Source organism: Bradysia coprophila, unplaced genomic scaffold, assembly GCF_014529535.1.
Source record: "Bradysia coprophila strain Holo2 unplaced genomic scaffold, BU_Bcop_v1 contig_732, whole genome shotgun sequence".
NCBI lineage: Eukaryota > Metazoa > Arthropoda > Insecta > Diptera > Sciaridae > Bradysia > Bradysia coprophila.
The window spans coordinates 6418890-6435921 of NW_023503972.1; the positions used below are offsets into that span (position 1 = coordinate 6418890).

Sequence of the window (17032 nt, forward strand, 5' to 3'; positions counted from 1 at the left end):
GGTAGGTGTGATATTTGTAGTAAATAATTCCATTAATCCAAGCAGCACTGACCGGTTTGCGGAAATCAATCACTACATATACTCGCAAATTATTTCGATCGATGTAATTGATTCGGCACGAAATATTGGAAACTGTATTGGGTGAATATGCCCGACAGTCAATCCGTTCGTAATGTATAACATTTTTCTAAATAAAAATTTCGATTATTAAAACAAAGTAAGAATGTCTGGACAGCTTAGCATTTACCCCTTCTCGGAACGCTGTTCTCTCAACTGTTGGTGCAAAATACGAAAAAGCCAGCGCAATGAACAGGATGATTGACGAGACACGAACGAAAATGTTCATTTTTAAATCCGATTTGGTTGTTTTTTCCCTTTATGGTCGGTCAGCTTCACTAAAGCTCACATTTACAAGTAAAATCGTTGGCTGATTTTAGACAAAACAGCAACAAAAAATCGCCACGAAAAAGAGTATGACGCAAGTTCTTGTGTTTGCACACTTCATGGAAGGGTACTAATATGGCAGCATTTTGCAATAACCATGTTTAAAAGACATTTTTTAAATGGTAGAAACTTGGTTATTGCAAAATGGTGTCCACTGTGAGCGGAAATCTGAAACAAAATCATTTCTATTCCCTGATCAGAGACAGCGTTGCGCTTTCAGGAAATTCTTTAGTGTTAACCACGGCTAGGTATGCTAGCTCTCAGAATAAAAATTATCACAATAATTCACGAACGTATCGAACTGGTGTCACGCATGGAACACTCTAGTTAATCATAAAATATAAAGAATGATTCGATTGATTTTATCTTTTAATTTTTGGAAAATATATTTCGCTCTCGTGCAATTGACAAAGTGACAAAAGTATATTTCGATGGTTTTTAAATGATGCCAGGCGGATTACTATCTGCAGACCGTAAGCGTGATTATAGTAATTTGCAGCTTCCTTTTACGTCCCGATTCTAATATTTCCGATTACAATTTATAATCCGACCTACGCTTAGTGCCTAACTAGTATTGAACAAATCTATAGCATAGGCATGTCACAAAATGTAATACTATGTGTTTCGAATTAGCTATAAAAAGCCTTTTAGCATTAAGTTAGGAACAACGTTTTTCCTGAACGATGTGGGAAATAAGCGACTATGTCGCGATATTTTAACACTAGTTAGGAAATAGTAATTTATGCAACTAGTTGCGAAAAGAGGTAGTTTTTGTCACAAGATGTGATGTTAACCACATTGTGTGACAAAAACTACCTCTTTTCGCAACGGGTTGCATACAACGTTTTCTGCAACCAGCTGCGAAAAATGAACTTTTGAAATGCAAAACATAACTCTGCCTTTGACATACTGATACTGTATGAACGAAATATGGTATGAACGATCAAGTAGACTGAAATTGGTTCACTGTGATTATGTATCTCAATAGCCGAATGGTTAGAGGTGTTGCACGATAAGCATTGGGTTTTGGTGTCGAAATTTGGTCAGGCAGAATTTTTATGGAGAATATAAATGGAGAATATAAACCTACTGAACCTGGAGTTATTCCCAAAAGAGTTTTTTTTTCTGGTTTTTTGATAGCACGAAAACTCGAGTAAATCTGAACCGATTTCGAAAATTTTGGTTTTAATCATTGAGGAATAAAATTCCTCAAGTCAAGTTCGCAGATGGAGAATATAAACCTACTGAACTGGGAGTTATTCCCAGAAGCTTTTTTTCTGATTTTTTGATGGCACGATTACTTCAAAAATCCGGTACCTGATGTGGGAATTTTTGGTTTATTCGACGAGGAATAACATTTTTGAGTTCAATTTCCTCTCTGAGTTATTCCCAAAAGCATTTTTGCCTATTTTCTCGATGGGATGATAACTTGGGTATGTCTAATCTGATTTTCGAATTTTTTTCCTACTTTGAAGAATCAAATTTATTAGGTCTGCTTAACAGATGAACAAAATAGATCAGATGGATCTAGGAGTCATTACCGATATTATTAGTCCGATAACAAATTTCACTTCTCTTAAAATACGTCTTACGCGTATACATTCATTACGTTCACTATGATCGATTTTGCGAAATGTATAAAATGTTAGCAAAAAATGGAAAATACTGAAATGTCTGTAGCGCTTGATGGCATGATAACTTAAGTAATTCTGAAGCGATTCTGGGAGGAATTCCAGAAAGAATTTTCTGACTGTTTTTTGATGGCACGAAAACTTGAGCAATCTTGAACCGATTTTCGAAATGTTAGTTTTTAGAATATCTTTCTCATTTTCTTTTTATGACAATAACTGGGGTAGTTCTGACCCGATTTTAGCAATTTCTGTTTCCTTTATTCCAGTTTATGAAGCCTGGTTCACAGATAAGCAAATTCGATGTAATGTTCTGGGAGTTATTCCCAGAAGTGTTTTGTCCTGAATATTTGATTGGCGATGAGTATATACTTCTTGGTGACTGGGTGAATAAGATCCCTTGAATGAATAACGATAATAAATAAGAAGTCAATTCGAGATTATGAATTTTAAGCCACATTCATACTCGAAGACCATTACAAATTTCTATTTAACAAGAGTTAAAAATGAGAAATATTCTCCATTTTTACTAATTTAAATCTTTCAAATAGGGTAGGGATCTGTGGTCTCAGAAATGAATTTTGATATCCTCAATCATATTTCACTGAAATGTTAAGTTTATGTCCCAAAAAATTATTTTGATGTCCTCCAAGGGGTGTCGACATTTGGGAATTTATCCTTCTACGAAGAGGAACGGAAAGGTGTTATGCTTCACTCTAAGCGAACATAATTTCTCCTTTTACGAATAGGAACGTCAAGGAGTTCTGTTCAAACCCAGGAAATTTCTCCTTTTACGAAGAGTAGGGTAGAATAGTTATGCTCGACACTTACATAAATTATCCTTTTACGAAGAACATAAAGGTTCTGTCAACTCTATTACGTTTAGAATCAGAACTACACAAGTTTTTTGGTTTATCACATCGTATTTTAAGGCCATCATTTATATTTTCTAGAGAGATCAGGCTGACAAGATAACAGAACTATTTTTCCAATTATTTTTTCGGATGTTTGCCTACTTCCTACAGTCTCTAATCTATATCTTTGATTGGATTGTTTCTTTTACAATCGTTCTTTTCTTAATGCAGTCCGTTTAGTCTTATGCATTTAAAGTTATAAAATTTGCATCCGTAGACACAATGCATAAATTTACTGTTTTACAGAAGAGTTCAGAAGAGGAGACTTCTGTGGTATTACCTCCTAGCATATGCATTCAATTTCATTTTTTAGTTTTAGAGTTGTTTTTAACTCAATGCAGCGTTTTTAGTATTATTTATTTTATAAACATAGAGAAGCAGTCAATAGACCTGACCCACCCAAGTGGTGGGGCCTAGTTTACAGTTAATGGTTCAGATGCTCAGAAAGAGTGGTGAAAAGTTAATCTATTTCACCACTAGTGACGAAAAGAATATAAGAAAATCCATTTCACCACTAGTGATGAAAAGTAAAACATAGAAAACCAGAGAAAAAAAGACCCTTCGATCGCCACCCAAATCACGCATGAAAAAGTTCAGTTTTCGCAGCGCAGTTGCAGAAAAGTATATTTTTCTGCTACTTCATTTGTGTAAACTCTAAGTGTTTGATTCAAAATCTATCACTTCAATATTTTTACCATGTAAATACCATTATCCATCACGTGCTTATCAGAGTTTAATAAAGATTTTTGCCATTCACAAAGTACACTCGCTTCTAAGGGAGGTGAGGCAAGGTTTAGACATAAGCGTGCTGCGTCCACATTTTACATTTCAAAAACATATCCATAGTTTCTTCCGTGCGAGTCCATAGCCGATCGATTCGATTATATTCGAGTATTTCTAAGATGAATTTCTGCAAAGATTTTAGGTTTCGCGCTGGAGCTTCTCAGAATAATAGGGTTACGGCCGCACTAGGGTGACGGATTCGTAACGTGGCTAACGTTGCAAAGTCAACTCGTTATAAAGTTGACCAATATTAAGCTGACATCACCTTATCGATGAGTTCAAATGACTCACTCCACGTTGTCCACGTTGTTCACGTTCTTTTATTTAGAAAAAAGTCTCGTTACTGTGTTGGGTAATTGATTAAGATCTTTACTTCTTATACATCATACCAATAGCAAATTGTGCCGTGTTTTAAAAACTTTGCATAACATCAACAAATTTCAAAAACCTTGAAAGAAACACAAAGAAAGGTAAAAAGCTGTGAATTAGGTGTTAAACCACTTCGATTCGATGATCCGAAATGCTCCCATACAGTATGAAACCGACCAAAGGAGTTGTGCGATCACCTTCGGTAATATTAGCGTTGAGCCTATATCTCCCAGCTGGCAATATTTGCGGAAACACTAATTCTTGGACAGAAATGTTATCCATTTTTGCAAATATGGAGCCTGTGTACGGACACGAATGGTTAAAATTGGAATATTTTTGTAATATCGGCTGTATAAAATCCAGCAGAAATGATTTTCGTTCTCCAGCTACCCATGCACACACATCGTCCCAGTATTCCGTTGCGATTTTTTGGTAGGTGGAATATTTGTAGTAAATGATGCCATGAATCCAAGCAGCAGTAAGTGGTTTGCGGAAATTCACTGCAATGAATCCTCTCACATTATTTCGATCGATATATTTCATACTGCACGTGACATTCGAAACTTTATTGGGCGAATATATTCGACAGTTCATCCGTTCGAAAAAACCAAAATTTTTCTAATTTAAAATTTCGATCAATAAAACAAGGGAGAAATTTTAAACGGTCGCATCATACATTTACCCCCTCCCGGAACGGTGTCCTTTCAATTGTTGGTTCGAAATAGGAAATAGTCAACGCAAAAAGTAATACCAATGACGAGCCACGAACTAAAATGTTCATTCTGGTAGTAAATGCAGTTCGTTGATTTATTTGCCCTTACGGTCAGCTTCAACAAGCGACAATTTTCAAGTAAAATTGTTGGACGACTTTAGCTAATGTAGATCACAAAATAACAACAAAAAACGTTAAAAAATATGCGTGACGCAAGTTCTTGTGTTCCAATACTTCAACTACCATCCCGTAAAAACGTGACACTCACGAAATTGAATAGTGATAGCCATGGCCGGGAAAGCTAACACTCATCAGTTCCTAAATCGGTAGTGGGGAATTTTAATGAAATCCAAACACTATCTCTCTGTGTAGCGTCAAAAGGTACCTTACACCTCGATAAATGGCACACTAATGGTAGACCCTAATTTTACATTTCAAACAAAAATTCTACTCGAATGAATTTTCTGATCAGAATTTAAAGAAAATTTCGGTGGATTATGGTCAAAGATCGTAAGGCTAACAGAAAAAAATGGACGCCTTTCGAACTGGCGTCACGGAACGTTTATCTCTTTTAATTTCGGTATTTTTCGTTATTTGTAATAATTTTAGGTGGTCAGTGTACTGATTACAGAATGGTTGTTACCAGTAATTTTGCCGCAATTATATCTATCAGTTTAAAATGAGGGCGATGATGCCTCATTACTATCTGCGGAGTGATTATAAAAAGTGACAAAAATAAAATAGAAATCTCTACCATTAGTACGTCACAAAAAATATTCCATGTTTTCGAAATTAGTCCGTTCTGACCTCTATTCCAAGGTCACCTCCAAATGTCAAACCTTATCCACCAAGGAAGCCCCAATCTAACCTAAAGTTGTAAAAAAACTTTCGTCTATTTTTCCACCGCTTCTAGAAAATAAAGGGAAGATGGCTGGAGACACAATCTATGTAATAGTCACAGGTCGACCGATAGATACGTAATTCAACATTGAGGGAATTCTATAGAAATTGTAAATGCAATGCTGGCGTGCCTAACTGTTACAACAAGAGCTAGTTTTTGCAGTAGTTGTTGATCGATAAAAGATCATTAGCTGTGGTTAATGGTCCAATACCTTTTGCATGGACTAGACATTTTCCTACGTTCAAATACTCATACCAAATTTTCTTGATATTCGTCGAATAACAGGATCTTACGTACGTGCTTCCAAGTCTTTGTTTAAACCAGTGGGGCTTGTACGACAAGCTGAATATGAATTACGTAACCCCACAAGTCGAAACAATGACTTTGAAGCAGTTACGTACGATATTTAACAGGCTGAAGCGAGACTCCACTTGCAGCTCCTACTTCCTTGTTCAGTAATAGCTATTTATTTATTACATCGAGTGCAAAGTACTTTATTAGGCTCGAGATGTGTGCGTGTGTGTCACAACAACATCTTGAGCCCAATAAAGTACTTTGTACCAGGATTCATGCAAAGATTTATGCAACAGAGACATCTAAAGATTTCAAATTTTGCACATTACGATGCTGAGTTGTACAACACGTAAGCATGTTAAGGCTCCGTACGTTTACTATCGAGAGATAGCTTTCGGCAAAAATAAATAATAGATAAAGAGCATCTCTGCCGTGTTAAGCCAAATCATCATATCGTATTGTTCGTGTGTTTTGGAAAGCATTCGAAAGCTTTGAGTTTTTTTTAGATTCCTTTGGTAAATTTGATTTTACAAGTTGAATACAAAAGAAGATGAAGCTATCGAAAGCTCTTTAAAAGCAAAGTCGGCAAATCTGTATTCACTCCTCGAGTAGAACTCGTTGCTTGTTGCTCATTGTCCATTTACTTACACAGCGCTTTGACACTAAATATGAAGTTAAGATTTCTTGCCTCTATTCTGCTTTACCAAAATCGTTGAGCTTAGAGACCAGCAAAATGATCTTTATCGAAATTGTTGCGATAAAAATGTAAATGAATTTAACGTTTCGTTTTTTTTTTTTAATAATTCCAGGCCAAAATGGAGGTCGAAGATCTCTTCGTCGATCTAGCAGACGGTATAAAGTTACTAAAATTATTGGAAATAATATCCGGTGAAAAGTTAGGCAAACCCAACAACGGACGAATGCGAGTACATAAAATCGAAAATGTGAACAAAAGTTTAGCATTTTTACACACAAAGGTGAGTTCAGATTTAGATTTAATTTTTTTGTTTTTGTTTTATCGAAACTATTTATCTACCCAAAAACCACAAAAACCGATTTTTTTTTAACGAATTTTTATTAATTATTTCATAATCAGTGCTGCAATTAACATAATTTTACCATTACAATACGTTTATTTCTCTAAGTTATTATTGCATACATAATATCATACACACCGATGATGAAACCGGTGTCTGTGGTGTTCTATACCTGTCTCTAAACATGAAAAACGAACGAACATCTTTTTGTAACTGATTTTTAACGCCACGTGATAAAAACCCATAATAAAGAATTCAGCGATCCCATATAGTTATCGACCGAATCTCTTTTCATCATTCATTTATTATTCCGACAAAAAACAATTCATTTTTGTGTACAGCTACGAGACTGTAATGTGATTCGCTTGTTAGATTCCGAATTACTTCACAACTTCTATCGCCAAATGTATAGTTTGTTAGAGCTTAGCGTTAATTGGCTATAAAAAGTTTTGCGGCGCTAATGTTGTTTAGACTTCTCAGTCAGTGGTTTAAGCGACAGAAACTTCATCATTCTTCTCTAAGCTCGTCAAAGAATTTTTGTTTCATTGCATACTATTTTCGAAACGAAACAAGGTGTAAGATTGATAGTACGCACTAGGAAGGACGCTTCATACTGTGTATATTCGACCGGTTGTATTTTTGCAAAGACTTGAAATCCACTCGATAGACCCAGTTTTTCATACTTCATTGGTTGACCTTGACCTAATGTTTAATTCCTACCAATATTTCGCTGTATATGAGACCAGTATGCGTTTAAGTTAGTTTGATAGTCTTGATTTCATTGGACAATTGAGACTTCTCCTGGAAGAACGGTTCAGTTCAGAACTTTGGCTTTGAGGGCAATGTCAAAATGAGAGAAGAAGCACAAACCAAAATTTGTATTTCGAAAATTTGAATTTGAAATTTCGATTTTTTTCGTTCGATAAATTTTTGACATTGCCCTCAAGGCCAATTAAATTTAACTGATCTTTGCTCTGCGTTAACAGGCTATTTTATGCTACATGAGTGGAAAGCCGTACTTTTCATAATTCATGGTCTTCTTTGGACGCCCACAGAACTCGGAATAAAAATGAAAAGTTTTCGTCGTCGCCTCGGTTCAACAAAATTCTCACGAATTTTTACTTAATAATTAATTAAGCCATCGAATGATAAATGCGATTTTAGGCACTGTATTTATGTAGATAGTCATTGTGACAGTATATATCGTGTGTCTAAAGAGGATGTATCATTCGATGGTATAAAACGTTTTTATGAAAATACGGCACCGAAAGCTCTACTTTTCGTCACTGAGTTTATAAGTGTTTTATGCCAACACAGGTGAGGTGAAACAGTTTAACATTTCGCAAAAACATTCACAATTCCTTACTAACATGCTTGACCACCGATCCACACACATTTCGGTGCATATTTCACAATTATTTTTACATTCGACGAAACGAAAAATCGTATTAAACATCATATCAGATCGCCTCTTGAGCCTGTCGTAACTAAAAACTATTAATGGAATCTTGATTTAATATATGGAATATAATCACTGAAAGTTCATTCAACTTTTTCTCACTTGAAACATCATCAAGCTTGAAAAGAATTCCTACCTACAAATTATATATGTTTGTACGGCATGTATAGTACGGTCGGTGTGTGTGTGCGTACATTGAATGTATTGGGATGGGATGGTATATATTAATAATAAAACGTAACTTAACCATTATTACCGATTTAATGTGCGATGAATGATTGTTGTTATAATAAATAAAGTGTTTGGTTGAAGTTAGCAATATGATTATTGAATTTCAAATTTACATTTTTTTCCATGTCGTTTAAATTGGTATTGAAATTCGAGATGAATTTCGTTGTGTGCTTTTCAGTCATTATAACTGAAAAAGGTCTGGGTTATTTACATTGTTTTGTTATTCGATTCTTATGGTCAAGGTTTTCTTTCTATCGTTTTGGAGGCGGGGACGAGAGATCATTATTTGCAGTTGATTTGCGAAAATTAAGGAAGTTTGGGAAACATATGACTGGTAGCAGCTATAAGATTTATGAGTTGTTAGGAATTTAATCTTCTTCGAAAGAGATGCTACGGACACACTTTAAAGCTTGGTTAAAGTCTCCACTGCTTTGGCACTAACACCTCCAGATGATTCCCAGACGTCAGAAGATGTCAGTGGAAAATTATGGCGTGAATCTGCTTCAGCTAGTTTGTTTTCAGCTGGTCCACTCATACAACTAAAATTATTCACACATCTTATTACACGGTTCTATCACTACGGGTCATGTTTAATCAAAAAATTAATTGTCGAACTTTAAGTGTTTCACTTTCTAAGAGATGGCGCTGATACTAAAGTTTAATGATAAAAATTTTATGGATCCAAGCTGCCTGAGTTTTCGACGCAAATACCCGAATCCGTATAAACAGGTGGAAGCACTTAGGAGTTATTTAGTTGAACCAAAGTCACGTCTAAATTTCACTGACGTCTCCTGTATTTTATGTTTAAATTATTATTCGTCTCTCTATCTATCTGCTCTGCAGAATTTCTGTCTTCTTTAAGCGGCACTAATTAGACCGAAAGTAAAACCTTCTGACATTCCAATCAAATTCATGTTTCATAATTTCATATAAATGTCACAGTTGGCAACCTTAAACATGACGTCAAAAACTTGTCGAGCCACACCTTTAAGGATTCGGCTTGAGCTATTCTAATCGCAGTTAACGAATTCTTCTTAAAAATTTTCGTTTTTAGGGATGTATGTTTTGAGGTAGTGATATGTTTTTGTTGAACAAGAACGCCTTTCGTGCATAAAATACGGAGCGAGATTGGGTGTCCTTGTCACAGGATGTGTCTCAAATGTAGTGACGTCAGCAAATCCCATTTCCCAACTGGTGGCATGAATAACTATTTTGTACAACAAGAAACAACCTACCGATGCGAGGTAATTTGAACAAACATAGTCGCACAATAGATCGAATAATTAAACAGGTGAACCGAATGTAAATCAAACATATTAAGATGTTTCGTAACAAAAAGTGAAGGATGACCGACTCCTTTCCAACATGTTATTAATTTGAAAAAATAAATGAAATTAACACACCAATCAATCGGACAAATCAAATCGACGCTAACATTCTAAATACCATGCGTTACATTAACATTTCAATTGCTGTATTCATTGAGATATGATCTGGTCCGTGTGTATAATATTCGCTGATCGATCAGGTATTTTCGTATACTGAAAACACTTGATGGCGTTTAGCATTATTTATTGAACTGGACGACTTAGAAAATCGTAAATTTAAATTGAAAGAACACAAGTTCGAGTTTGAGAACTTTTTTGTGTGTAAAATTTTCATTGCACGATTACTGAAACGTTATTGAAGCTAGTGGTTTCTATTGAAATAATGTTGAAACTGATGTGTCATCACTTAAGAATTACTTATCTACCTTGTGCTGGAATTAACACTTCAAAATTTCACTTTGAGAGTATAGAAGTGCAATTAATAAATTGTTTCGAAATTCGCTCATCGTCATATCAATTTTGAGTAATTTCAAGTTCAATCGATCAAATTATGCGGATGTGGAGATAAAAATGAGAAGATTTGATATAAGAAATCGTATGAGTCATACGGTATGACTAAGGCTTGATTTCACTAACTAAAAAAGTATTTTAAGAAATAATTAAATTTTCTAAATTTTTGCTCTATTTACTTGACAGCTGGCTCTTTAACGGCTCTCTCGCTGAGTACTTTTTGTTGATTACACAAGTCACAAGAGATTTGGGACAGGCCTCTAGGCTCAAGCCGCTATCAAATTTGGGATAGTGTAGAAAAATCAACATTTTTGATAGGGATGAGCGGGTTGGCCCGAAGATTCGGGTAACCCGCAAACCCGACCCGACCCGTCGGGTTTTGGGCGGGCGGGTTGTAGAGTCTTCGGGTTTGCTTTGGATCGGGTTTCAAAAATAATATTCGGGTCGGGTCGGGCATGGGCGGGTTTCAGGAGTATTTACAATTTCCAACGAGAAGTATTTAAAATTTTATAAAAAGTATCAATATAAGTTGTTTCTTTACGGTTTTAACGTAATTCTGAAAATATTAAATTAGTTTCAAGCATTTCTCACATAAATTTGAGCTTAATTTGCTGAAAAACTTTGACTTGTTATAAAACTTTCGGGTTGAATTCGGATCGGGTTTCAAAAATTAAAATCGGGTCGGGTCTGGTTCGAGCGGGTTAAAAGTCTGTCGGGTTTACTCTGGTCGGGTTTCAGAAATGAAAAACGGGTCGGGTCGGGTTCGGGTGGGTTTTGAAAAAACCCCAACCCGCTCATCCCTAATTTTTGATGCACAAGATTAAGATACCATTGGTCGTCCAGTTCAAACTTGTTTGTGAAACATTATTAATATCAAAAAACGCTCGGAAAACCAAATTTGTTTTGACTAAATTAACGCTCATGTGATAGAGCCTAATTCAAACAGTCATCCAGTCAATTATTCATATCTATCTCTTTGTGTGTCATCACGCAAGTCTAATTAAGACGCTAATTTTTCTTAGGAAGTTTACCCATTCACTTTTCAATTGAAATTGAGCGGATCAAATGGAATGTTGTCATAGCACTTTTAAAAATAGTCCGTAAAGTGGCTATTACGAATCGAATTACGAGTGTATTGCCTCATTGAATGACAAAATATGTTGTTTTTTTTTGCAAAAATGAAATTCCACTGTCGACTGAAGTGAGTGTTTCCATCGACCATTTTTTTGTTTAGCAAATAAAAATAAATTTTGGGTTGGAAGAGACAGAAAAAAAAATTAGTTTCGCAGAGGGCATGTTGTTGGCATATGTAGCCAATTTCGTTCGCTTATATTGTTCATTCATCCAATGCAAGTTAAGTGGATTTAAATATATGAAAGCATAAATGCGAGTCGAACAAAAACATATGGCTTTTCAGTCAGTAGAATAAGGATCAGGTTTCCATCTTTTTTGTAATATTTTAACGACTTCATTTCTGCATAAAGCTAAGGAAATACACTGATCTGACTGATGATTGAAGAATGTTTTTAGATTATGAGTAACAGGATCTCGGTTTCATTGAATCATTCTGAGCAATATTTCGTTTTAATGTTCAATAAATCCATCAATCTCTTAAAGGTCATTAAAGTTCAAACGTATATTGTGACTACATTTAGAACCTAAATAAGAGGCATAGTTCGATAGCTTCAGAAGACAGTGCTTATTATTCGGATTTTCAATTCTTAAAAACTCACAAAATTTCTTAAATTTATGAATTTTTAACGAAAAGGGTATTCGCACATGAATACCAAAATGACAAAACATCGTACGAAACATCAACGGTTACATTTTAATGATTTAGGTCAATGCTAGTATCATTAACTACATCATACGAAGCTTTTCTGTTTATTTGAAAAGTGCGAATAGTGAAATAACGACTATTCACACTTTGTGCGAATAGTCAAATAAAGACTAATGCCACTTTGTGCGAATAGTCTTTATTTGACTATTCGCACAAAGTACGATTAGACTTTATTTCACTATTCGCACTTTGTGCAATTAGTACCTACCAATTTTTAAAGAATTTAATTCTTTCATTCTTGCCGATTCTCTATAACATCCCGTTCTGGTCGTCGAAAAATTAACTAAATGTGAATTAAGGATCAGACCTGTATTCCTTTCAAGGTCGTTAACAAATATTGACACACTATTTTCACGTGAAAAGAGTCAAAATCGTCCCATATTTGTTGGAACTGTCACGTTTCCGTGAACACCCTCCTCTATCGTCATTTGTGATTTGTTGATTAATTTTTTTTTGTAGTTGACCTGATGTAACTTGATATGAGCGTGTCCTAACGCTCAACTAGATTTTATTAGATTCGCGACGACATTAAAACTTTCATTTACGTTTACACTTATTCACCTGCGAGTGAGAAGTGTGAATTTCACTACGCGTCCCCAAAAGTTTGGCGCCGTTTTTTTACAACCTCTATCCCATTTTGTCACGCATATAAGGGAACGACATCTTAGGCGAATGTAAATCGATGAAAAAAAAATCAAACTTTTGAGAGAACGAGCAACGATTTATGATGTATTTGAATTGCTTACTGAATCGGAAGAATTCGTACGTGAGATTTTTCTTGCTTCTTTTTTTCTGTTGCGTGCGCAAAAAAATATTTATTGGTTTTATACCTGGTGACGCCGGCGCATACTTCAAACGGCATATATTTTATAAGTTCGGATCGAATTAAATGTACATTTGTTGTCATGATCATTCTACCGGAATTACCCGTTCTCGTTAAATATGGCGAGCATTTCTATCTCGATACGGTCGAAATTTTTTGATTGATCAAAATGGAGATTTTTTCGAAGGTATATCCATTCGATGAAGTCATTCAACAAAAAACTACGCAATTAAATGCGAGATACAAATAAGAAAAATACTCAAGAATCGAAAACCATAAACATTTTATTCCACAAAATTGTAATTAATTTCTATTTTATCATTTGAATGCAACCATCAAGATAAAGTTTGCTCTTAAAAAATACTATTAAATTACACTGCATCAATTCAGAATATGAATGAACAGACAATATACATCCACTCCAATCTATATGAGCGTGCATTTATTTGTAAAAAAAAAAACTAACAGATGCTTCTCAGGCGGTGGGCCCGTACGATTCTACATGGAAATGTATATCATATATCTATCATCATTTGAAAAAAAAAAGACTTGAAGGACAATGTCGCAATCGTGAAAGACAAGACCTAGGACCTACCGAAAAATTTCCACAAGAAACCACCACGCAGTCGGCCGTTCGATAGCTAATGATTCATCATTGGCTGGATTTTCTTGGTTTCTTGGAATTTACAAGGGTGCTTTTGACTTTGTTTATTTCTTCCTTTTCCGTCGAAAGTTATGGAAACTAAATTTTAAAAGATTATTTCTGGAAACTTGTTTTAACCTGGGAAAATGGACGGAAATATGGAAAAATATTTTACTCGCTGTGCCCCCTGGAAACTCGTTTTCCTTCACGGAAACTAACGTTAAAACTCGTTTCCGGTGGTCTTAGCGAGTAAAATATTATACATGCTAGGTGGGAAATTTTTATTTTGACTTGTATGATTATAGCCCTTGCCTTCGGCTCGAACTACAAACCTCCCACTCGTCAAAATAAAAATTTACCAACTAGCATGTAATGTACTACTCATAAAAATAGTGCCTGTACTTTTCCCAACTGGAATGCAGGTCAAAATATATTTCTTATGTTAATCGAGTGAGGCAGAAATAGTTTTTCTGAAATTTTGCTACAAAAATTGTACATTGTGCACCGCATTGCTACTAATGTTGCTGGTAATCTTCTTGTCAGCTTCAACCAATTGTAGTCTCTTCTAACTTTTCCTTGACCGTGATAGTTAATTACTGGAACAATGGCTTTACTAGATTTTTCGGTCCATCATTGGTGCCAAGAATTAAACACAAATTCTTTAGACGTTCCGCATCTTTATTGATACATCATCAGTCATGTGGTCTATTATCTAATCATCACAATTCTGCATCTTCCACAAACTGATACAAATTTTTTCCCATCCAGAGAGCAAACATAAACATAAACAAAATTGCCTACTACAGAACTTCTCAAACAACCTGGTAATGGAGTTGCCGGGAAATTGTTATCATAAAGACTTGGTTAAAGAATATTATTTCCATTCCCAAAGTTGCACAAAGTCAATTTTTGTAGCACTAGTCCAAAGTTTAGAAGAAATTGGACAAATGCTGCAAAAATCAATTTGTGCAACGAGATATAGTGTATTATTTTGCATGCATTAAACGCAATTTTTCTCGTAATTTAAGCACTCGGCATGAAAAGTTATATCTATTGTGATCGTTTGATTTTAGGCAATTTTGCAAGTTATAGTATGGCCCGAACGAAGTGAGTGGATCTGTTGTCCAAAACAGACTTTTCATGCAGAGTGTTTAAATTACGAGAAAAATTCTGAAATTTATGTCCATGCCCAAGGCAAGAACAGAATGGAGATCTTTCGGCGCTAGTGCAGCATCAATTCATTTTGACACTAGTGCTGAAATAGGATGGTACTTTTCGACAGGACAGCTGAAATGATTTTAGAACATTTTGTCCATTTTTATCGCCGTTTTGTTTCCATAGTCAAATTACAAATAACTATTACTCCATTTCAAGCCTAACATCAGCCCAATAATCGCTGATTAAATTCCAAACATTGCAAACGGTCAATTCAATATACACACACTAGCACCGTCACCTAGTACGGGCCTAAAAAAACTATATCGCTCGGCTCTTGTGCACTTTCAATGGCTATTTAAAACAAGTTAATTCACTTCATTTTATGTACAGTTCGTTTCTAATGTTATTTATAGAATGTGTAATTAAATATTCCGATAAAATTGCTTTCTTTAAATCGCTCGAGATATCATATTGCTTCGTTCTGACTTTGAAATAATAATAATTAATCATCTAAGAGCCACTCGTGCATATTCGTATATAGTAATAAATCTATCCAAATACAGCATACAACATTGTATACCTGTAGTACCACATGCTGTTGGTGTATTGCGGTTTTTTTTTCTGCTCTTCAAATTCATTTCGATTCTAACGTTATTTCATTCTCAATTCTAGGTTCGACTTGAATCAATTGGTGCTGAGGATATTGTTGATGGAAATCCACGCCTAATTCTAGGTCTAATATGGACAATAATTCTTCGTTTTCAAATTCAGGAAATTGAAATCGATGTGGTGAGTAGTTTTCAATGTTTTTGTTATAATATTTCGGTTGGAGATGTATAGGTAACGGTTTTGTTCCGAAAAATGTTGTCGCTTCGAAACTGGAAAAACTTCTATTATCAAAGGCGTGATATTTATAGAGAAAAAACGACAACTGGTTGTCCGTCTAATAATACGATGAACGTTTGTGGTTGATGATGATGATGATAAACCATTTCTGCATTTGATTCCATTATTTCAATTGCTTCGATTAAAAACGACTCGATTGTGATCTGCTGTGTCTAATGTTTTTATGTGAAAACCTATTTTTCAGGACGTTTCGGGCTGAGCTTGTCGTATTCATTTTATCAGATAAATGATAACAGATGGCGTTGCTGACGCCAAGCCATCTGTTATCATTTCTCTGAGCTTATCACAGCATACGATCTCAATTGGTTTCTTGTGGAGGTATGGTATGTCCTCATCAAAGTGGTTGACATAGTGTGAAGAAACGTAGTATAGGGAAATTTTACCAAAGGCCTGTGAATACAGTCTTAACACTTTGCCTGAAATGAATCCAAATATTTTGTCAATTAAGAATTACTGCCATTGGATGAGGTTCAAAGCTCAGCATAAATCCCTGGCATAGAATTAAAGCGGTGTCCTTGGTAGCCTCGTTACCGAAAAAGAAAATTTCGTTGGAAAATCGAAAGAAAAATTGCCTCCCATTTCTCTTTCGAAGTATTTTTCATCAGAGTCGAGGTTTAGGCTAGCTCTGTCAGGTGCAACAATAAAGTGGCAAGCATTGCTTACAATAAGTGATAGACAACAAGATATTCAGCCAATTCATTTCGTCTTGACTTTTCTGACTATAAATGAAAATTCACGAAAAAAAGATCCAATTGAACCACCAAGTCGCATCACGTAGCATTTAATCTCTAACAAAAACCAACCGATTACATCACTCTCTCTTCACAATCGGTACATTTATACACACACCGTAGTCAGTCAGCCAGTTAGGATGAGAAGCGAAACGAAAAAAATTAATTGACCTTGACTATTCCACATGCCTTGTATAGAATTCATTTAACCTTGCTAATGGCCATTAATAAAAATTCGCAAAAATATTTTTTTCGCCATTATGGACATGGGCCCAGAAACAATATTATATACGATATGCGTGCCTCGTATAACATCTCATA

The 17032-nt window shown here is 35.2% G+C and overlaps 1 protein-coding gene and 1 long non-coding RNA gene across 3 annotated transcripts in view; one reads left to right on the forward strand and one right to left on the reverse strand.

The window, feature by feature from the left end:
• The window catches only part of LOC119084408 (spectrin beta chain, non-erythrocytic 1), a 53610-nt gene that overhangs the window by 13129 nt on the left and 23449 nt on the right, over positions 1–17032 (forward strand). For both annotated transcript variants that reach the window (XM_037194374.1, XM_037194375.1), the window contains exons 4-5: positions 6855–7022; positions 15747–15863. In XM_037194374.1, coding sequence (XP_037050269.1) covers positions 6855–7022; positions 15747–15863 — 285 coding nt within the window. The remainder of the gene's footprint in view (positions 1–6854; positions 7023–15746; positions 15864–17032) is intronic.
• On the reverse strand, positions 14222–16825 carry LOC119084410. Its single transcript, XR_005089057.1, has 2 exons — positions 16784–16825; positions 14222–14293 (listed from the first exon to the last, which is right to left on the reverse strand). It is a non-coding gene; the product is annotated as an uncharacterized LOC119084410 (long non-coding RNA).